Source organism: Myodes glareolus, chromosome 1 (genome assembly GCF_982192425.1).
Source record: "Myodes glareolus chromosome 1, mMyoGla1.1, whole genome shotgun sequence".
Taxonomy (NCBI): domain Eukaryota; kingdom Metazoa; phylum Chordata; class Mammalia; order Rodentia; family Cricetidae; genus Myodes; species Myodes glareolus.
The window spans coordinates 87,616,667-87,640,275 of NC_142026.1; the positions used below are offsets into that span (position 1 = coordinate 87,616,667).

A 23,609-nucleotide genomic window follows, 5' to 3' on the forward strand; every position below is an offset into this window, starting at 1 on the left:
AAAAACAACCTTTGCTGACAGTAACGCTGAATACACAGAGAACTTGAAAATTATTTCTTGAGGGGCCAGAGAGATGGCTCAGCAGTTTAGGAGCACGTGCTGCTCTTGCAGAGGACTGAGGTTCAGTTCCAGCATACACATAGTGGCTCACAGCCAGCCATAACTCCAGTACCAGAGGATCAAACATCCTCTTCTGTTCTCCATTAGCACCAGACACGCACAATGTGCATATGCATGCATGCGAGCAAAACACAAAATTAAAAAAAAAAAAACTTTGCTTCTTGAAATGTATGGGAATAAAACTGTACATTAATGTAGTACACTTTAGAGTATGTATTTTAAATAAACTAACTTTATAAAGTAGACATTTTAAGAACATATGACTACCCATGAAAGGACAGTTAAGCTGATCAAAACTCTTTTTTTTTTTTAATCTTATTAAGAAATAGAAGCTGGATGGTGGTGTCCACACCTTTAATCTCAGCACTCAGAAGCAGGCAGATCTCTGAGTTTAAGGCCAGCCTGGTCTACAGAGCTAGTTCCAGGACAGCCATCCAACCAAGGCTACACAGAAAAAGCCTGTCTCAAAAAATTAAAAAAAAAAAATGAAAGGAAGGAAGAAAGAAACAAGGTAAGAGAGAGAAGGAGAAAACCAGGGCTGGACATATGGGTCAGTGGTTATGAGTATTGCTCTTAAAAAAAGCACCTAAGTTTGTTTCCTAGCACTCAAGCAGTTCACAGCCGCCTAGAACTCCAGCTCTAGGGAACCCAAAGCCTTCTTCTAGCCTCCAAAGTCACCCACATATATGTGGTATACACTAACACAATATATAAAAGTAAATAAGTATTTTATTATTTTTTAATAAAAATAGCAAACCAGATCTTCTATCACTTCGCTACCTGAAACTCTTCGGTAGCTCTCTACTGCTCCTACAATGAAAACCAGGCTTCTTGGAGACACATCTGAGTAGGAGACCAGCTCTGACTCAGCAGCCCAGATGATTTTCTTCATTGGCCACATCTCTGTCACATTAATCTCCTTTGTTCTTAGAACATGTCAAACACTTTTCTGTCTCAATAGCTTACATACACAATAACTCACACACAATTGTTACCTCAGCCTAAAATAGGCCTTTCTCCAGCCAACACAGAACATTAAATGACTAGGCTCCTTTTGTCATTCAGCTCTCAATTGTTGGGAATGTTCTGAGGAAGGCCTTCTGTGAACTAACACAGCACTTATTATGTGGTTTTTTGATGATTTACATGTAATATGCCAATTACTCATTCCCAAAACTCCCAGGAAATAACTGTCATTATAAGGATAAGGTCTATACTGTTCACCCCTATATTCTGTTACAAGCATAGTAGATGATAGGTACTTAGTATTGTAAAACTTTAAGACAATTCTGAGGACAATTCTGAGCCCTCTCAGTCTCAGCAGTAGTGCTCCCCTCCCCCCTGGGAACCAAGGACCTAACAGCTACACATGCACATACTGAGATGTTGGGAACTTTTCATCTCCCTGAATAGGGGCAAGATAACCCTTAGGTGTTGACTCAGTTACTGATGTTTTGACTTAGGCCCTAGGAAAGGGGCAGAATGACCCTCAGATGTTTTCCCCTTATCTCATCTGATCTGGCAACCACTCTCCTGCCAATTATTGGTAATAGCCCTTTTGAATAAGTCAATCATAATAGTTAAAGAACAATCCCCAGACACCCCCCTTGTTTCTGTGGTTTTTTTTTCCTTTAAAAGTAGCCTGTACCAGCTATTCGGGGTCTTTCTGGCCTCTAATGCTGAAAGACCCTGTCATGACAGAATAAATCCTCATGCTTTTACATCAGTTGTGGTGTGAGAGATGGTCTCTTGGGGTGACTCCTCCTTGGTGATTGGACTCTAGGGTCCAACAGTATTTAGTATATGAATTATTTCATTTAGAACTTTCAATGAAGTAAATAACATTGAGTATGTAGATATATACTGCTGTAACTATTATTTATTTTTTTAAAAAAAAAGTACTGAGGCTCACAGAAACTAAATAATTTGCCCCAAGTTACAGCTCTTTCCTAAAGAACATCAAATAACTACTATGAAATAGAGATGGGACTTTTGCAAAAGTTTAGATTCACAAGCCTGAAAATTTAACCCTTTTATTATACTGCCTCCCTCTAATAAAGGAATACCTAGATTGTTCAGACAATTCTCAAAGAACTAAAATATGCCTGTGCCCCTCTTCTCATGAACTCTCCTATAGCTACCCTAACTGCATCTCCAAAGTGAAAAATTAATATGAAGAATTCAAAATATTTAAGAATAAAATCCTTTCTCATATAGCAGGGATAATAATAATTTAAAAAAAGAATAAAATCCTTTTTGTTTCCTCTGCCACCATGTGTCTGTGAAAAAAGTTTGTGGTGAAAAGGGGGCAAAGAAAGGTTGTAAAGTTCACCTTGACTGAGCACACTGTAGAAGATAGAACCATGGGTGCTGCCAATCTGAAACAATTCCTCCAGAAGAACATGATAAACAGGAAAGTTGGGAATTTGGGCGGGGGGGGGGGGGGGGGTGGTGGTGAGACCATCCAATAGAGCAAGAGCAAGTTCACTGTCACTTCTGAGGTGCCTTTCTCCAAAAGGTATATGAAATATTGTACCAAATATATTTGAAGGCCAGGCTGTGGTGATGCACACCTTTAATCCCAGCACTGAGAAGGCAGAGGCAGGCAGATCTGTGAGTTTCAGGCCAACTGGTCCACAAAGCCAGTTCCAGGACAGCCAGAGCTGTTACAGAGAAACTGTCTTGGGGAAAAAAATTGTTTTTTGAAGAGCAATCTCTGAGACTGATTGTTCACTGTTGCCAGTAACAAAAAGAACTATTATCTGTGTTACTTCCAGATTAACCAAGACTAAACGGAGAAGGAGAACAAGACACACTGGTCTGGAATGCTTTGTATGAATTTTTAAATAAAATTTAGGACAAAAAATAATTAAAAACTCATTAGATGTAATCTCCAATAAGGTCAAGTGAAGCAAAGTTTTTCATCCCCCAAAAATGTACTAGAAAAAAAACAGTGAAAAATTTTTATGCTGAAGAGTAAAGGAAGGCAAGCTAATAAATTAAATATGGCAGGAGAATCAGAAGCTTGATCTCCAGGGCAGCAGCAATCCCGGAAAGTGATATGAAATCTAAGAAGCAGGAGCCTTACACTCCAGGGAGAGATGGTACTGTGTCACTCTGGCTTCTAGTTCCAGGATGTGATCCTTCCTCCATTACACACTCAGACATCCACCATGGAGCTCTTATCAATCAGTGCTACACTGCTTGACTTTCTGCCACCAAAATATTTAGCCTAGGCTACATGAGACCCTGACACAAAAATACTAGGAAAACAATGTAGTATTGTATTAAAAACAACAAAGAAATAATAACAAGAAAATAAATTCATGTTCAGGACAGACACAATTTTTATATTTTTCATGTGTAGTTGGTAATACCATGAATCCTCATATAAAAAGTCCACGAGCAAGCATGAACCACCACTTTTTAAAAGACTATTTTTAATTAAGTGTGTTTGTGTGATAGACATGACATGAGCGCATGAGCACTCTCCCATGAAGTCAGATCCCTTGAACACTGAGTACAAGTGGCTGTGAGCTGCTGGATATGGTGTTAGGAACCCAACTTGAGCAAACGTACCAACCACACTTAACTAGAGAACCATCTCTCTAAACCTGGAACAACCACTATTTTCATTTAATTTAATTTATTTATTTGGAGATAGGGTCTCACCATGTAGCTCTAGCTGCCCTGGAACATGTATTTTAGCTAGGCTAGCCTCACTGAGGTTCACCTGTCTCTGCCTCCCAAATGCTGAGATTAAAGGTATGTACCATCACAGACTAGCAGGAATCACTACTCTTAAGTAACCAATATTAAAGTTAATTTTGACTCCTCTACGCTCAGGGCTGTTGAAGGCTGAAAATCTATCTTACCCATTAATAATTTCCTCTTTACATCTGCCTGGAGTATATTAAGTATTATATGAATATGCACAGAAAATTATAAACTCTTTTATACAATAATGCTTAGAATGAAGATCTACTATGTACAAGACCCTTCTGGACACTGGAGATACAACAAAGACAACAACAACAATTCTTGGTCCAGACAAGTAGTACAGTTGGTAGAATGATTGAACACCATCTAACAGGCCCTAAGTTCTAAACTATATAAAGCTGGCACAACAGTGTATCTATAACAGCATTCTGAGATGTATACAAGAAGATCAGTGAAAGGAAGAAGCAGAATAAGTTCAAAGTCATCCTCCACTACTTGGAAAAGTTGGGGGTCCTCCTGGGACACATAAGACCCAAAACCCTCCTCTTCTTACACTATATAGTGTAGTAGAGTAAAGAAATAACATTAGTTGGGCAGTGGTGGCACATACCTTTAAGCCCAGCATTCAAGAAGCAGAGGCTGGTAGACCTTGTCTACAAAGCAAGTTCAGGACAGTCAGGACTACATAGAGAAACCCTGTCAAAAATAAACAAAAGAAAAAGAAAGACAGAACAGACAGACAGGACAGAGAGACAGAGAAAGAAAGACAGAAAGGAAGAAGGGAGGGAGATGGAGGAAGGGAGAGAAAGGGAGGGAAGGAGGCAGAATAAACAAGTAAATATCACAGAGGAACATGGAGTGACAAAGTGAGCTCACTGTGAAGATGGCATCTGAGCAAAGAGAATGGGGACAAAGGCAAAGGCAATGCTGCTACCCAGAAGAAAAGTACTGCAGGCCAAGCAAACAGTAAGGTGAAGGGAGGGAAAGAGTACGCCTCAAGAAGAGAGTAGTACAGCTCCAACTGGGAAAAGAACAGGGTTCACAGGGACTGAGGCAAGGTTTCATCAACCCATGACCCTTTTACAGAGAAATTTTTACACAACACTGGATATATGTGTATAAAATAGGTACACCAGTGAAACATTTACTGATAAATCATAAAACTGAAAATAATTCTTAGTATACATATTATTTTCACCATTTCTTTTCAAAGAAAGCAATCTGCATACTAATGAGATGGATTTGTTTATTTTTAGTCTTGGCTGAATATTTAATACTACAGGACATATAGCATTCTCAATGTTACTTGAAATCCTGAATTATTATAATCATCAAGGCTGATAACTACACTTAGCATAAATACATACTACAAAATATATAAGTATATTTAAGGACATTTTAGAAATTATGGGAAATTCTGTTAATTCCAAAATAAACTTTAATGATCTTTTTTTTTTCAAATGAAATTTGAGTCAACTCACCAAATATGATTTTAAAATTCAAACATCCTAGGAGCAGAAAAGATGGCTCAGTAGTTAAGAGTCCTGCTTTCTCTTCCTGCTCAACCATGCACCCACACCAGGCTGCCCACAACTACATTTAACTCCAGCTCCAGGGGATCGGACACCCTCTTTTGGCCGAGGCACACAAACATATACAAACAAATAAAAATAAAATAATTTTAAACCAAACATTCTCAGCTGGAGAGATGGCTTATCAGGAAAGAGAACCCAGATTCAGTTTCCAGCATGCACATCCAGAACTCCAGAGTTCCAGTTCCACAGGATCTGATGCTCTTCTGGCCTCCACAGGCACCAAACACAAAAGCATATACACATATGCAGATAAGCATTCATATATATAGATATAAAAATAAATCTTTAAAAAACATTTTAACAATACAATCCAAAGATATATTAATTTTGTACTTAACATTCTGAGCAATGACAGTAAGAAAGTCTTTGTTTTCCACAACTAAATCATTATGCACCTATAAAAGCACAAAACTTGCAGTTACAGTGAAAAACACAGCATTTACAAGAGTTGAGTATGAACTGTGGTATTTCAGGCAGTCTGTATCACTGCACAGGGTCATGTTCAGAATTAGGGTCACAGGGAAGTCCAGAGACACAATACAGGTAAGTGATGACAGAAAAACTTGGAACTCATTTTTCATCTAACTTTGAATCAAAAATTAGTTCCAAACATTCAAAAGTTTAAAGAGTTAAAACCATTAACTTTCTTGGTTAAAAAAAAAAATGGTTAAACTTGAATAACCTTGAAATTGTCAATAGAATCTTAGTTATGCTCCCAATAATATAAATGAACAAAAGGAAATGAATTGGACTTCAACAAAATTTAAACTTTTTGGTTTTGGTTTTATTAAAGGGCATTACCAAGAAAGTAAAGAGATAATAGCAGCTCTAACTCTAATTCCAAGAGATTCAAGGCTCTCTTCTGACCTCCCTGGGTACCAGGCACACACAGAGTGTATACACACATGCAGGCAATACACATAAACACAAAAATCAATCTGAAAAGCAAATTTAAGGATTTAAAACTTTTCTAACTCTTAGTATGCCACTATTAAAACAACGAGATGCAAATACTTTATCCAGCTAACATGCACAGCGCTTGTTTTCACTCCTCTAATACTCTTTACAGTGCTCTGGACATAACAATTCAAGCATCTAATTCTAATCCTCCCACACTCCATGCACGTTACCCAAACAAGACTATGCATTTTGCACTCATCATTTTATTGTTTTCTGTACCTCTACTAATGTCAGCTAATGAATACTCAATCAACAACTACTAGACTGAACTACAAAAAAAAAAATTAAAGGTTGAAAAGATTTGGAATCTGTATGAGAAATTTCTTCATCCATGACAATTCCAAACAGTAAAGAATATTTTTTTCAAGAGTATTAACAAGAATTTTCAAATAAGCAATGTGGCCTTGGCAGAAATAGCATAACATTTCTTATTGATAAAGAGTCTGGTAACGATGGGAAATGGATTTTTTGTGTTCTGGGGTTTTTTGTTTTGTTTACACTTTTATTTGTGGAAGGGAGTATGTGAACATGCATGTGAAGCCAAAGGCAACCTGCAGAATTCAGTTCTCACCTTCTAGCATATGGGTTCAGGAATCAAATTCAGATCATAAAAGTGTGGTGAGCCATCACTAGACCTAGGAAATTGTGGTGCTGTTTGTGTTTGCTTGCTTGCTTGCTTACCTGCTTGCTTGTTTGGGACAGGGTTTCTCTGTGTAGCTCTGGCTGTCTGGGATCTTGCTCAATACACTAGGCTGGCCTCAAGCTCAGAGATCCACCTGTTTCTGCCTCCTGGCTGCTGGATTTAAAGGTGTGCACCACCACCACTACAATTTTCAAGCCACGTGTTTCTGTTTTGAATCAATAAGATCTCCTCCACCATCACCACCCAGCTAAATCCAGGAAATTTTTAAAGTAACACTTGAAGGCTAGACGTGTAGATGAGAATTCAGAGTTCTCTCTCTCTCTCTCTCTCTCTCTCTCTCTCTCTCTCTATCTCTCTATCTCTCTCATGTATGTGTGTGTGTGTGTGTGTGTTCATGTGTGTATGTGCACATGCGCACGCACACATGCACGAGCAACAACTTTCTTTGTGAGTGAACAAAATGTATGACTTAGGGAACAAGTACCTGGGAAAACAGTCTTGCTTGGTGATACACGGCTTTAATCCCAGCACTCAAGTGGCACAAGCTAGTGGGTCTCTTGAATTCCAGACCAACCAGGGATACATAATAAAACTCTCTCAATAATAAAGAGAAAGGGAAACGGGAGCGCCCCTGGAGCATCTATGTTGGGCAGTGCAAAACCACCTATAACTTCATCTCCAAGAAAACGCCCTCATCTGATTTCCTAAAACCCCTTCATATACACACAAAAACACACACATATACACATAATCTTAAAACTTTTTAATTGGAAAAAATTAACTAATCTTTAACTTTTCAGGGTCTCCCAAGATCAAGTGTGTATGTAAACTAACCTTTAAACAAAAATAATTTTATATCTTACTAATCCAATGTTTGTCACATCTATAAAGCCTAACTGTACCCTAATTCCTTTACCCAGGTGACTTCCTCTGTGTATATAGACTATATACCTGGTACTGAACCCCTTCAATCAAAATAAAATACACAGATTTTTTTTTCCTAAACAATCACACGTTTCTTTTATCTCTAATATCCCTTGAAGATATAAAGTCTTAAAAAGATTTTATGCCCTAAATTAAGTATGTACATTCACAAAATACATTGCTTTGAGAGACTGGTTCCAGTTAGGAACACATGCTCCTTTTACCAAAACCTGGGTTTCAATTCCAGCACCCACACACAGTAGCTCACAATTGCTTTGAACACAAACCTAAAATCAATTAGTTCTTTTCTAATAAAAAAAAAAAAACCAACAAAGAAACAAACAAACAGTCATAAAACAAACCTGATAACCAAACTTGCTAGTTTAAGAAGGAATACTGGGAGGCTGGAGAAAGGACTCAGCAGTTAAGAACATTTGCTGCAGCATGGTGGTGGTGGTGCACGCCTTTAATCCCAGCACTCAGGAGACAGAGGCAGGTGGATCTCTGTGAGTTCGAGGCCAGCCTGGCCTACAAGAGCTAGCTCCAGGACAGGCTCCAAAGCTACAGAAAAACCCTATCTCGAAAAAAAAAAAAATTGCCGCTGTCAAAGGACTTTGTTATGATTCCCAGCACCCATATGGAGGCTCACAATAATTTGTAGTTCTAGTTCCTGGGAATCCAATGTCGTCTTCTTACCTCCAGAAGCACCAGACAAAACCATTAGGTACATAGACATAACACAAGTAAAATGCCCACAGACTTTTTTTTTTAATGTTCATCCCAATCCTTTTCACTATGCACACTTCACAAACTTTAACTGGGCTGATCATCAAATAACTTCCAAGAGACCAGAAGTCAATGAAAAGGGAAATAAATATATAAGAAATAAACCGCCCAAGCTATCTCAAAATTTTCTTTTTAATCTAGTCACACTTCTATATTCTAACATCTCAATGAAATAAGCTAAGATGGACTCTCAGTTCCATCTAGTTTCCCAACTTCTAAACTATTCTCCACTCCGTTCAAAAAAGCAAAACCAGTCAAATGGCATTGCTCTGCTGTTTCCTAGGTTAGTAACAGGATAAAAAATAAGCTTCTCAAAATGGTTCGCTTGGCCCAAAGTGCCAATCAAATTTCAAATCTGCCATTTACCTACATGCTTTTTTGCAGTGTTCCCCTACTTACAGAAACCTTGGTCAACAAATGTCGCCCAATGTGAACAACTACATCCACATAAAACCTGAGAGAGCTTGGGAAGTAATTCTAGACACAAAAGAAAAGAGTTAAGCACAGCTTCTTAGTAGCAGTATTTTCTCAGATGGGCTGTTTGCTAGAGACAAGCACATCTCATTTAAGAGAGGCTTCCTGACCCAGCTTTGGCCGCAAAAACTTTGCAGCTCTTTCAAGAGGCCCCACCACCACAAAACACTTAAAGAGTTTTTATGAATAGCCGACAGCGTGCTTCTCGGTGGTGGCAGGGATGTTGAAACGCCAGAGAACTGCAGCAATAAACATGGCCAGTACCTCCACCATGAGGCTAGACTCTCAGAAAACTAAGAAATGGGGATGGACCCAGCCATCAAAGCCACGGCTTTAATCCTAGCCATATCACTTAGCAAATTAAAGACTCATGTAGTCAGAAAAAGAGAGATATAGTAAATAGATTCAGATAAGAAAACCTCTAAATGGTTTACAGTGTGTTTAAAATTAAATATAGGCTTGGGAGAAAAAAGAAAAAGGATAAAGTTCTTAAAATATAAAAGAAAGAGATTAGTTGGGTGTGGTGACATTTGCGAGGCACAGGCAGGCAGATCTCAGCGAGTTCAAGGTGTGGTAGCACACCCCTTTAATACCAACACTTGGGAGACAGAGGCAGGTGGATATCTGTGAGTTCAAGAACAGCCAAAGATACACAAAGAAACCCTGTGTCAAAAAGTCAAAAATTAAAAATAAAAATAAAAGAAATAGAGGTTAAAATAAAGTCATGTAAAGATGAAAAATACACAGAGAATCTGGATACTGTATGTTATTGTGTTGTCTTTAAGTTGTTTGATGGCTTCAGAAGAAGCAAAAGCTGCTAAAGACATTTGATTATAAATGCTGCTGGATTAATCCAACATATATATTTTGAAAATGCCTTGACTTCAAAATTTAAGTCAAAAGATATGTTACTTTGGAGAAGAGGTTTTGCTTTTGTTTCCACAGGAAATGAGAGGCTGTGAATTCATTCTGGGTTATGAAAAATCAGGTCTGATCAAGGAAGAGTCCTTTTTTCTCCAATAGAAACGGATAGCCCAGATTTCCGAGTTCTACATCCAGAACAACCTCAAGACTACTGGCTGAAATGATCAAGTCTCACAGATTATTCCAGTCAGGACTTGACCATAATTCTTAATTTTCTTTAGGTCCCCATGAAATTACCTTGCGCGAGTGAGAAGGAAACATGGAACACGCAACAAACCCGCTTAGAAGTTTATTAGAGGGGGTGCATACAGGCCTGGGGATCCATGTGCAGAGAGAGGGAGATGGCGCATCCAGCTTTTAAAAGCTGCCTAGCACATGCACACCGGGGGTTGGCGTGACTATGTCACATGCTGATGACGCAGATGACATGAGACTCACACATGCATGCAAGAGTATAGCTGAGTCATACATGAATGTAACCACGCATGCATGCACATGGGTCACATGGGGGGGGCGCCTTTAACATTCAGGCATCTCACCCAAGGGCCCATCTGCACATGCTCACCTTTAGAACCCTGAAGTGCAGCCTTATCTGTGTCTGAATAATTACATCCCGTAAGATGATTAGTGCCCCCAATCAGCAGGAAGTATCCTGGAAAACTACACCCACATTCCCCAAAAAATGGATTATGGATGCTTGTCTTTGTTTAGATTGTTGGTTATAAGTTGTTATGGATAATGGTCAAGAAAAAAAGCTAAACAAAGGAGATTAGATTCAGAGTTCTTGTCCTGAAAAGGGGGAGGTGGGGCAGAAGTGCTGTGGGACAATGGTCTTGTACCATCAAGATTTGTTAGTTGTATTTGAATAAAATGTTAATTGGCCAGTAGCCAGGCAGGAAGTATAGGCGGAATAACCAGAACAGCAGAATTTTGGGAAGAGGAACGGTCAGTCTGCAGATGTCACTCAGACATAGAAGGAAGATGAGAATGCCTCGCAGATAAAAGGAACCAAGCCACATGGCTGACACAGACAAGAATTATGGGTTAATGTAGGAAATAGGAGTTAAAAAGAGGCCTGAGCTAATAGGCCAACCAGTTTATGATTAATGTAGACCTCTCTGTGTTTCTCTGGGATTGAATGGCTGTGGGACCAGGCAGGACAGAAAACCTCTGTCAACACCCTTCTTTTCAAGAAGGATCTTAAATCACCTTCTCTGCATGAAACACTTGCACAAGCCCCAAAACAAAACTATTACTGCTCTCCTTCAGCACCTTCCTGAAAACAGTTGCTGTTTTGATATTATAATACTGAGCAATATTTACTTAATTACAGAAAGGAGTACAAAGTAGCAGCTAAAAAAGAAGCTTCAGCTAATTTGGGTCCAACATCCAATCTTAAACCTAATGACTTGAGGCAAGTTGAATACCTACTTGAGGTCTCAGCTTTGTCATAAAGATAATATTTAAATTTCCTCCAAGTATATTTAAAGAGCATTATGCAAACATCACCTTAAAGCTAATAAACAACTGAGATGAAAAAGGCTGTAGTTCCTTAAGTCTGCCTAGAGGGGCAAGTGAGGACTGCCCCAAGTAAGATAATCTAAAATTACCTTCACAAAGAATTCAGGAAGAAAGGAAAAGCATGGAGAATATGTCTTCCATACCTAGACAACAACCACATTGGCAGAATCTGTCTTATGCAACTGTTTTGAAGGCTTACATCTTTTGAAGGATGGCTTCAAATTAAACTGTGATTAATTTGTCAATTTTGGCCTTAGGCACTACTACAATCCCCTGGAGCAAGTTACTCTTCGGGTGTTTCTGGAGCAGCCTACTGTAGATACAAATAGAGGACCCAATGTAAAAACCAACTACCAACCAGTTCTCCCAGTCATACACAAAACTCTACCCCAACAGCAGAAACATCCAGATGTCTTCCAGTACAGAGATTTTATGGAATGGCCATAGGTTAGACCACAAATTATCACATTATCTTTCCTCTGACTACATGGGATGACATTAAAAATCAGTGGCAAGTAAAATTACAAAGAAGTAAAATTTACAGAAGTGTGAACATGAACTCAACAAATCAAAGAACCCAGAAAACTTGAAAGAAGAATGAAAATAAAAACATGATATACCAAAATTTATAGGGCATAGCAAGAATAATGTCCAATGGGAGGGTTCATTGTTTAAATAAAACAAAATCATTACCTATAAGAGAAAAAAATCAACTTCTGTTCATTCCTTCATGCTTTTTAGTTTTTAAAGAAATATTTTATTATGGGGGGGCACATTTAAGGTTTTAGGTCTCAAACTCAACCAAATGGCTAACTGGGGTGTCTATTAACATAGCAAATTGGATAATGTCCTCCAGTCCCTCTCAGAATCACCAGTACCTGTTGCAGAGCTATCCTGGCTGGCATACCCTACCCTACCCTAAACTCTGCAGCTCAATGCTGGGCTGCCCGTCCCCCAGCTTCTCTGATTCCTATATAACCCGGCCATCTTGGCTAATGCACTCTCTTAGCCACTTGGTCCAAGGCGCCTCTCTTAAGCCCCCCTCCTCTCTTCTCTTTCTCTCTCACTACTCCCACCCCTGATTGGGTTCAGTCTGGACCCTTCCAGGTGTCTGTGACTAAGTTCTCCTCTATGTCTACATTAACCTTCTCCTCCGCCATACGGATGAGGGTCATGTCCTCATTCATTTTTTCATTTATGCAGATACACACTGAGGCCAGAAGAGGGTGTTGGATCCTCTGGAGCTAGTTAGGTGTGGTTTATAGATGCTAGAAACTGAATTGGAATCTTCTGCAAGAACTGTCCCTTTTAAAATTTTTATTGGGGTTTGTGTGCGTGTGTGTACACCATGGTGCAAATGTGGATAACTTACAGGAGTCAGTTCTCCTGTTACCATTTGGGATCCAAATATGGAATCCAAGCGTTCAGGCTTGGCAGCGGTATTAGCAAAGCCATTTCTCTGGCCCCCTTTGTGCTTTTCTGCACTGGGTATTTGCAGCTCATGGGGAAAAAACACAGAGACTAGAAAACAAAATCTATAATCTAGAAGAACTGAAAACATTATTTGCCAAATGTAGAAATTTCTTTTGTAGTTCTATCGGTATTTTATGTGTACCTTTTTTCTTTCTAAAAACCATTCTTAGGAGGCCTGGTTGGTTTGGAATTTTCTGTTTTTGAGCTAAGTCTCACTAAGTAGTCCAGAATGACCAGCAATTTATAATCTCTTGCCTCAGCCTCCCAAAGGCAGGTGGGCACCACAAGCCAGCTTCATGACACTTCTTGATTCTTTATGGCAAGTTATTATTTTCATCCCTAGAAATAAAGCTTGGAGTCTAGAGTAAACTAAAATAGAGACTAGACTAGAGCTTAAAACTTTTTAAAGTAGGACTTTCCTATTACAGTGCTAAATGACAAAAACGGATACCTACTCACATATCCTCAAATATGAGTGACTGACTTAAATACTACTTGAGAGAATACAAGCAAATAAAATTAATTTTTAAAACATTTCAACTAAACTCTTCAAATAAAAACAGAAATCTGAGGAGTTAAGTAGCAAATCAAAACAATGTGTGCTGATAGTACACTGCATTTCAGACACGTTCTAAACACTTAACATAAAGTCCAGTTTAATCTCCACTCGAATTCTGTAAAAAGAGACTTCTATGTCTCTATTTTACAGATGACCATGCTAAAACACATCACCTACCTACTAAAAGTACAGGAATCTGCCAATCCAGACTTCAAAATCAGGCAGTTTTGAAAAGGGTCAAGGAATCAAAAACTCAACAAACACTGGGGCTGGAAAGATGGCACAGCAGTTAAGAGTATGTGCGCTCTTCCAGAGGACCTCTGTTTGGTTCCCATCACCCAGATCAGCCAACTCACCACTACCTGGCAAATCCTGCTCTAGGGGAATCTGAAACCTTCTGAACCTTCTGGACTCCACAGGAACTAACTCACACTCACATATACATACTACCCTCCCCCAACAACATACATACACACACACAAACATACACACCATTAAAAAAATAACAAAATACATTTTTTAAAAAATAAATAGGCTGGGCATGGGTGGTGGCACATGCCTTTGATAACAGCAATTGGGATGCCAAAAAAATTATTTAATTAAAAAAAAAAAACCTAAACCAGAAAGAACAAAGACGACAGTGCACACAAAGTAACAGTACAGTATTTATGAAAAAACAAAGATAGGAAGTGGCTGAGGTAACTGTAACTATTTCAGAATCTTGAGAATGTCTAAAATACTGAAGACTCCAATCACAGCATAATGGTAACCACTCTGTAATCTATTAATGAATAACGACAATAAACTGGCTATAAACTTCATTTAAAGTTGTCTTTGGGAATAATGGAATGGAAGGATGGTTCAGAAGTTAAGGGAGTGCTTGCTATTCTCACAGAGGACCTAAATTCTGTGGTGGCTCACAGCCATACATAATTCTAGATCTTGACGTCCAAGGAATCTGATGCCATCTTCTGATCCCTCAGGCACTAGGCATTCACATATACCTACAGACATGTAGGTAAAACACTCATACACATAAATCAAAAACAAAATTTGAGTTGTCTTGAAAAATTAATTTCGACTTCCAGAATTTTATTAAGTGCTGTTTTAATAGTAATTCTAAATCAAAAAGGCTACGACACGTTTTTTTAATGGTGGTGGTGGTGTGTATGCATGCCAATGTCTGTGTGTGAGGTTAAAAGATAAGTTTTGATTCTCTCAGAATCAAGGTCTAGGATCAAACTCAGGTGGTCAGGTTTATACAGAAAGTGCTTTTACCCACTGTGCCAACTCTCTGGTTCTAATTTCTGGTTTTCTGTTCTGTTTTTTGTTTGGTTGGTTGGCTGGTTAGTTTGGGAGGGGTTGCTTTTTAGCAAAAAGCACATACCAAAACAAATATACTACCACCCAAAATAATGTCAACAAATGCCATTCCAAGGTTCTCTAAGCAGCCCTCTCAAATTTACCAGAAATTTAGACCTTTTGTTATAAAATAGCAACATGTAGCACTCACTTCAGACTGATTAGATGAGTCTCTAGAGACACCTGTGAGTATAAGCTCTCTGAGTAATTTTACTTGTAGCCTCTGCTGAGAACCACTGTTACAAGGAAATCTAAACTGTCCATGTCATTACTTTTTCATGTAGATCCATTTTATTAGCCAATTTTCAAACAGCCAAGAAGATGTTTTACTAAAAGAGGTATGAATTAAGTAGTATACCTAGCCCAACACAAAAGACTAAAATCAGGGAAAAAGATTCCACTAATAATTTTAGAAAGAAGTCAATTAGCATACCAAATATGGCGAAGACTAGCTATTTCTATTTTCCCAATCCCTAAATTTCACAATCTGTAAAATGGCACTACATTTTACAATATACTCAAGAGCTCAGTAATTCCAAGAAAGCCAAGCAGAAACAACTGTGAACTTTGAAACTTGCATACTTCAAATTTTTAAAAAACTAACATGGAGACAAACAATGACAGCACAAGCACTTGGGAGGCAGAGGCAGGTGGATCTCGGAGTTCAAGATCAGCCTGATCTACAAGGGTAAATTCCAGGAGAGCTATAAAGAGAACTGGTCTGGCACACACACACACACACACACACACACACACACAAACAGTTAACATAGAGGGAGTATGAGATGTTTCAGGAGGTAAAGATGCTTGCAGCCATTCCTGACAATCTTCATTCAATCCCTAGATCCACAGGGTAGGAGAAAATTAACTCCCAGAAGTTTTCCTCTGTCTACAAACATACACACAAAATAAATAAAAGTGCAATTTAAAAAACATGCACACACATTACCAATAGTCAAAGACATTAATATTCCAAAAGGAAAACAAGATTGTTTTCTAATGATCATGCAAAAGCTATAAAAGCACACCACCACAAAACCGCACAACAAATGAGCAACTTATTTTGTTACTAACATGTTTGAAAACTTTCTTTTTCGGGGATTTCGGATGAGCCTGTAATTCAGGAGTTTTGATATTCAAGACCTTGCAACTGGACTGGAGGGAGGGGTCATAGTAATGAAAGCATCATTTTACTTACACCGTGGTTCTAAAGAAACAACATAAGTAACAGTTAATCCAGGAAAAAGCAAGTGACAACCAACAAGTCTCTTAATGATTAGAATAACACGAAGCATCCTTCTTCATTCCCACAATGAATTTGGGGCAAGACCAAACAAATACAAGAACAGGTATATATTTACTAAGGCAAACCAGAAGCAGAGCATCAGATGTGAAGAAACAAAGTTACAACAGAGTTTATGTATCTTTTTAGTCTAACAATAAGGAAACAAAGGGTTTGAAGGAAGAGTGTTCTAATGCTGTGTCTGCCCTATAGGAAACTTACCTAACCTCCAGGGTCTCCAGCAAACTGAGGGCAATGCTAACAGTTCTTACCTCACTGCATTTTTTTAGTTAGGTTTAAGACAAGGTCCTTCACTATATAACCTTTAACTGTCAAGGTTAAAGGTTTGCCTGTACTTCCCAAATATCTGAGATTAAAGGCATCCACCACCATATCAAATTCCTCACTATACTTGAAAGATTTTTAAAACTAATACTGGAGGGTCAAGATTAATCAGTCAAAATTAATTCCTTTCATCTATACTACTAGCATTCTCCAAAGGCCCTCCCCTAAGGAAAGGGGAACCAGTACATCTTGTATGATACGTTATTAAACAAATTTTGTAGCCCAAAATTATCGTTTAAAAAATCACTTTCAATTTTCTTTCTTTTTATTATTTTTTGGTTTTTTGAGGGTTTTGGAGACATGGCTTCTCTGTAGCTTTTGTGCCCGTCCTGGAACTAGCTGGCCTTGACACTTTCAATTTTCAAAAACACATGCAAGGTCTTAATTTCCAGAGAGGAGTTTCTGAAATCAGAGCAGCTCCTGATAATATTCAACCATTCCACCTACTGTCCCAACACCCTTTGTCTTCTACACAACCAATCACAAACAAGTAACATAAATGAACATAAGATACAATACTGAAAAGCACACCTCCTCTTTGTTGTTTTGCTTTTTTTTTTTTTTTTGGTCACACAGTATGGGCATGGGTACCTATAGCCCTCCTATGTAGGTCAGAGGACTAGTCTCAAGAGTCAGTTTTTCCCTTCCTCCCTTTTATCCCAGGGGCCAGAATCAAGTTGTCAGACTTTGGGGCAAGGAAGGGCCTTTACCATCTGCAAGGACTCGTGTTGCCAGGCTGGCTTTAAAATCACTACGTAGTGGGTGTCAGTGGCCTTGAACTCTGAATCATCTTGCCTCCACCTCTCAAGGCCTGGGACAGTATTTGTGAGCCACCACACTGGGAATAGATCCCTTTAACTTGAAATACTCAAGGAATGGCTTAGGCGTGCAAGTCAAGAAAAAACGTTTCTGTATTAGGACACCAAAAGTATGTATGTACACCACCGTCCAAAACCCCACACTATCTCAATGCACTTAGAAACACAGAACACAAGAGTACAAAATGCAATTTTATAAACCAGCCCTGAATGAGAAAGCAGGTAACTTTGTTTATACTGTTGCATGTAATGGATACTCAAACTTACTGTCAAAGGTACAACAGAGATATAATCCTTGCTTACCCTTTATCCGAAATTTACTTTAGTTCCACTGCATAACTAAGTAATTTTACAGGACACTGGATTCCCTCATCAAAGTGTAACAAGTTCTGAGCTTCACTGGTAACCAGGTACAGTACACAACCTAGATCACCACACCCAACATAAAAGCAACTTAGCAGTCACAGAAAGCTTGCCCTCAGCGCTGCTGTTATACCCAAAACCTACTAATTACGGCTACCACCACCAGAAAGAACCCATTAGGAGTTTGCAGTTGCTGCCGTCAGCTTTAAGAATATCCCGTGCCATATGTCTTAGTAAACACAGACTCCAACCTCACTTTCAGAATACACCTAACATTCCGAGAAACGATTTCAGGTTGCGTTCTGACACGATGGTAAATGTGAAAAGCCTCAAGAACTAAAAGCAAATGGCTAGCGACCCCACAACTACCTCCGATCAATGAACCGAGCTTAATCCTTCCTACTTGCACTTTCCCGTGGTCAACAGGAAACTCCACAGAGAAAAGGAAAGAAAGTGGGGAGAAACCTATTTGGGCTCTGATAAAAGGAATAACGGCAGCGCTTCCAGCCCCCACAACGCGAGTGAACAAATGAAAAATGCAAACGGGAGGAAGTGACAGGGGTGGGCGGCTGGTGAGCTCACTTGGAAGTCCCAAACATGCCACCAAGCTCAGGGGTGCCCCCAAACCTCAGTCACAGCAGCTGCAGCCGCGACACCGGGATGAGAGGGAAGAAGGGTGGCGGGAGCGGAGGTCGCGGAGTTGTGCCCGCACGCCCCGTTTCCTCGTCGGCCAACTCTTCTCCCGCACCCCCCCCCCCCGCAATCCCTACCCTCCCTAGCCCGTGCCGCTAGCTCCGGAAAGAACACCCAACACGGGCAGAGGCGGGGAAGACAAAGAGGCAGAAGGCAAGGGACTTCCAGAACCATGCGGAGCGGGTCCGAGCCAAACTCCCGGGGACCACGCAGGCGGGCAGGCGGGCGAGCGGCCCCGGAAATCACCGGCGAGCTCGGGCCCCGCGGACGGCGGGGCCTCAGACCGGGCCGCGCGGGCGGCGTCACCGGGACACCGGGCAGCGCCTCCGGGCAGGACGGCGCGGCCAGGAGCGGAGCGGCTTCCCCGAGTGCGCCCGAGCGGGACCGCCGACGGGACTCACCCGCATTCTGGTCTCGCGGCCAGAGGTAGTAGGTGGCGGGGATCACGATGAGCCCCACGAAGGAGGTGAGGAAGTAGAAGAAGGTGTTCCCGCTGTCATCGTACTGGAACTGCTGGCCCGCCATGGCTCCGCCTCCTCCGCCGCGCTCCCCTCACCGCCGCCGCCGCCACCACGACCCCGCGCTGCTCTCCGGCTCCCGGCGCCCCGGCCCCGTGTGGCGTAGCTCGGACGCCGCCGCTGCCGTCGCCGCCGCCTCTCCTCCCCGCCCCCACGCCGCTCTCACGGACACGCCGCCGCCGCCGCGGCCGTCGCCAACTCTCGCGAGAGGAGCTAGTTCCCGCCCCGCGCGGCTGGTCCCTCCCCGGCCCGTTCCTCCACTCGTTCGCTGAGGGAGACGTGGCGCGCGCAGCGGAGAAACTCTGTCGGACCCCGCCCGTGGCCCCGCCCCCAAACCACGGGCCCCGCCCCTATGCCCCATAGGCCCGCCCCCGGACCCCGCCCCCCGCTTCCCGGTACCCTTTCCCAGCACCCTTCGCCAGAATCCCTGAGCCTGCCTGCCTGCTTCGGAGGAAGGCTTCCAAGGCGAGCAGTGGGCGCGGGCGGTCGCCCTGGGTGCAACTGGAACCCGAGCTGTTACAAGCAGCGCGAGACTGCGCTGCCTCTTACTCTCCGACCCCTCTCGCTTTTCTCTCCGCCAAGTCAACCTTGTGGAAGCAAGTGCTGTAAAGAATAGGGAAAGGGGATTGATTGTAGTTTTGTTTGCAAAGTAATGGTTGCTACTTGAAAACTGCTGGCTGCGCTGCACCCATTTTGCAGATAAAGATTGCCTAACCTGCATAAGTAGTTTCCTGAGTGTTCTGAAGCTTAGGTATTTGGAGTTGCCAGTTCACGAGTACTTACTGTGACCCAAGCGGTCATTTGTTCAATTGTCAATATACATCAGTGGTTCACAACCTTCCTAATGCTGCAACCCGTTTAATGCAGCTCCTCATATTGTGGTGACCCCCAACCATAAAATTATTTTTGTTGCTACCTCATAACTGTAATTTTGTTGTTGTTATGAATCGTAATGTAAATATCAGCTATGTAGGAGATCTGATATGCGATTCCTGTAAAAGCTGAGAAAGCTAAGGCTCAAAACGCTGTCCAAAGGTCATGCTCAATGAGAGAAGGTTTGGGGATCCAAGCCCGATTCGCTCTGACGGCCCTTAACAGGTGGTGCCTTTGACCACCTTACCACATTCCCTAACCCAAAGAGCCTGGCACTCCCTTACAGCCTGTGAGCAAACCCGAGTCATACTCCGCTCTTGGCCACAGGATCCCGGAAGCTGGAATCAATTGGTTTGGACGCTGCTCTAATCTTGCAAGAATCTCACCGAAGTCCAGAGGTGGCCTGAGCTGGGCGGGTCCCAGCGTCTGCGCTGCCCTCTGTGGACCAAGAGGACTCCGCATTTTTCACAGGACCGCTGCAAATATTAAAGGATAATGGTGTGTAATGCCTTTCAAAAGAGAAAAGTACTGTGCCAGTACAAACATTTGCCGTATTTGAAGGCTCGTTTTAAGACTACATTCTATTAACTAAATGGCTTTTCAATGTGCCTTCCATTGTTTGGGGAGAAATCTAGTTCTACCTCTTTCATTTAAAGTCTCAAAACCAGCTATGAGTTATGAGCTATATGAGTTATGCTTTCTCTTATAATAGGTTATGTTCACAAACCTTTCAAATCCCACTTTGACAGGAAATTTCTCTGCATTTTCTCCCTTGGGGTTTTGTTTTTTGTTTTTTTTTCTTTGTATAAAGTTTCCAAGGACTTTATTCTAGGAGAGAAACTTAGAAGTGGATAAAAAGTTTGGACTATGAAGTCAGAACGTAATTGTGACCATCCTGAGGTAGGATAGACAGGACATTTGGAGGATGCAAAGAGGGAAAGAACCCCTCATCCCAGGCGTTAACGCCAGCCCTTAGACAGCAGAAACGGGCAGATCTCTATGAGTTTTGAAGCCATCCCGGATGCATGGTGAGTTCCAGGACAGCCAGGGCTATACAATAAAACTATCAAAAAGGAAAAGAAAGAAAAAAAATCTGTCACCAGGTGAGAAGCAAGAACTCCAACACAATATTTGTTGTATAAGATGCTGAACTAGAGTTAATATTCCTTTCACACATACATAATTTATGTTGAAGTATTAAGGCCCGAATATATACGACCTTAGGCAGGCTCTCATTTCTTTTCCTAGGCATCACCAGAGAATCTCAAACAAAACTGCTTAGAGTAAAGATATCCAACATCCCTGTGGATAAATAACTTTTTTCTTATGGACTGTAACACCACCAAGTGCCCCCAGGAACCATCTAGCAATGAAATACTAACTTCAAACTCTACCAAAATTTCGTATACAAATATTGTCTGAAGCAGTCCACTGTGGTGGTCTCTGAGCAGCCCACACCCTTGCTCTCAGCTGAGCTGGAGCTCCGAGCCCAGTCTCCTGACCCTCACAGTGAAGTCTATAGTACAGTAGCATTAGCTTTCTTCATACACTGTTCAGTCCTGGAATTCTCTTGAATGTCAAGGGCATGAATACTGGGGTCAGCCTGAGTCAAGGTCCCTAAAACCCTAGGGGCACTTCTGAGGTTGCCAGGGACTGGGGCTTGGCGATGGGGAACTATATCTCCTTTATTGGCATCCCCAAATGCTGACAGCACAATGTTGACAACCCAAGGAGCAATTCGCCTTGCTGAAAAAATGCACCACTCACAAACTTGGCTCAGTGAGGTCTATAGAATTTCGCTTCCTTAGGCTGACTCTCCTTTTAAGTCCTTACAGGTTTTCAAAATGTCGAACTGGATTTTTTTTTATGACTCAATTATGTTTAACTCTGCATTCATGCAAAGATTAATATATCAGTTTTATGACCTTATGACAAAATAATTGATCATAAATAACTCCTGCCCATCTCGATGGCACACATCTTTAATCCCAGCACTCTGGAGGCAGGGGCAAGCAGATCTTTGTGAGCTTCAAGCCAGCCTGGCTCATATAGCAACTTTCAGTACAGCCAGATCTACATAGAACAACCTTGTCTCAACAATAATAATAATTAATAATAATAATAACCCTCCTCTTTGGACTGCTTTTCTGGAAATCAATCTCTTCAGTTGAGGCTTTCAGCTCATTTATAACAGTGGATTCAACAATTTAAGGATGAAATATCCATTTGAGCAAATTGTATCAATTTACTAAATCTCTAATCAATAAAAATGTGAAATTTGTCAAACTAAAGCCTATAAAAACTTAATTTTTTTCACTTATGCTGGAGAGGATGTGGGGTAAAGGGAACACTCCTCCATTGCTGGTGGGAGTGCAAACTGGTACAGCCCCTTTAAATATCAGTATGGCATTTCTCAGAAAATTAGGAAACAACCTTTCTCAAGACCCAGCAATACCACTTTGGGGTATATATCCAAAGGATGCTTAATCATGCCATAAGGACATGTGCTCAACTATGTTCATAGCAGCTTTGTTTGTCATAGCCAGAACCTGGAAACAACCTAAATGCCCCTCAACTGAAGAATGGATAAGGAAAATGTGGCACATTTACACAGTGGAGTACTATACAGTGGAAAAAAATAATGATATCTTGAAATCTGCATGCAAATGGATGGATCCAGAAAAAATCATATTGAGTAGGGTAACCCAGACCCAGAAAGACAAATATCAAATGTACTCCCTCATAAGTGGCTTTTATACATAAAGCAAAGAAAACCAGCCTACAGTTCACAACCCCAGAGAATCGAAACAACAATGAGGACCCTAAGAAAGACATACATGGATCTAATCTATGGGAAGTAGAAAAAGACAAGATCTCCGGAGTAAATTGGCAGCATGGGCACCATGGAAGAGCGCAGAAGGGGAAGGGATAGGCAGGGAGGGGAGCAGAGAAAAAATGTAGAGCTCAATAAAATTAATTTTTTAAAAAAAACCCTCAGTTTTTTTGTGACAGGGTCTCATGTAACCCAAGCTTGCTTCGACTCAAAATGGAGGTAAGAATAACTTTGGAGCCAGATGTCGAGGCGCACACCTTTAATCCCGTCCAGCACACTGGAGGTAGAGACAGGCAGATCTCTGTGAGTTCCAGGGCAGCCTGGTCTACAAACCAAGTTCCAGGACAGTCAGGGCTACACTCAAAACAAGAACTTGACCTCGCTGCTCCTTCCTCTACCTGCTAAGAGCTAGCTGGATTGCGGGCATGTGCCACTACACCAGGCCCTACTCCTGATGACATGAGCTTAGAGAACTATTTCTTTCGGGAGATCATTTTAGTGAAACTAATAGTTAACGGATATGGAAGAAACTGAGTCACAAACAACCCTTGTCCTTAATTTTAACATCTTAAAATGTATTTTACTATCTTTCTGAGTGTCTATCAGAGAATATTTTAATTTCATTTTAATTTCTTGATAGTTTGTTTTCTCTCGGGTACAGAAAGCTTATTTTTAGGCTCCTTTTAATAATTTGCTCCTTCCTCAGAATGAATCTTTGGCAAATCATTCTTGAGTTCCTGGTGTGGGAAAATTGTCTGTATTCTGTCAATCATATTTTAATAAAACGCTGATTGGCCAGGCAAACAGTATAGGCAGGAAAGCC

The 23,609-nt window shown here is 41.0% G+C and overlaps 1 protein-coding gene and 1 pseudogene across 2 annotated transcripts in view; one reads left to right on the forward strand and one right to left on the reverse strand.

Moving 5' to 3' along the window:
- The window catches only part of Sec63 (SEC63 protein translocation regulator), a 78,796-nt gene extending 59,627 nt beyond the window's left edge, over nt 1-19,169 (reverse strand). The window contains exon 1 of one of the 2 annotated variants that reach the window (XM_085690846.2): nt 18,964-19,169. In XM_085690846.2, the coding sequence (XP_085546972.2) occupies nt 18,964-19,087 (124 nt within the window). In that variant the 5' untranslated portion in view covers nt 19,088-19,169. The remainder of the gene's footprint in view (nt 1-18,963) is intronic. The other variant, XM_085690844.2, reaches the window with a different exon arrangement.
- On the forward strand, nt 2,394-12,114 carry LOC148123514 (large ribosomal subunit protein eL22 pseudogene; annotated as a pseudogene).
- Nucleotides 19,170-23,609: the final 4,440 nt, after the last annotated feature.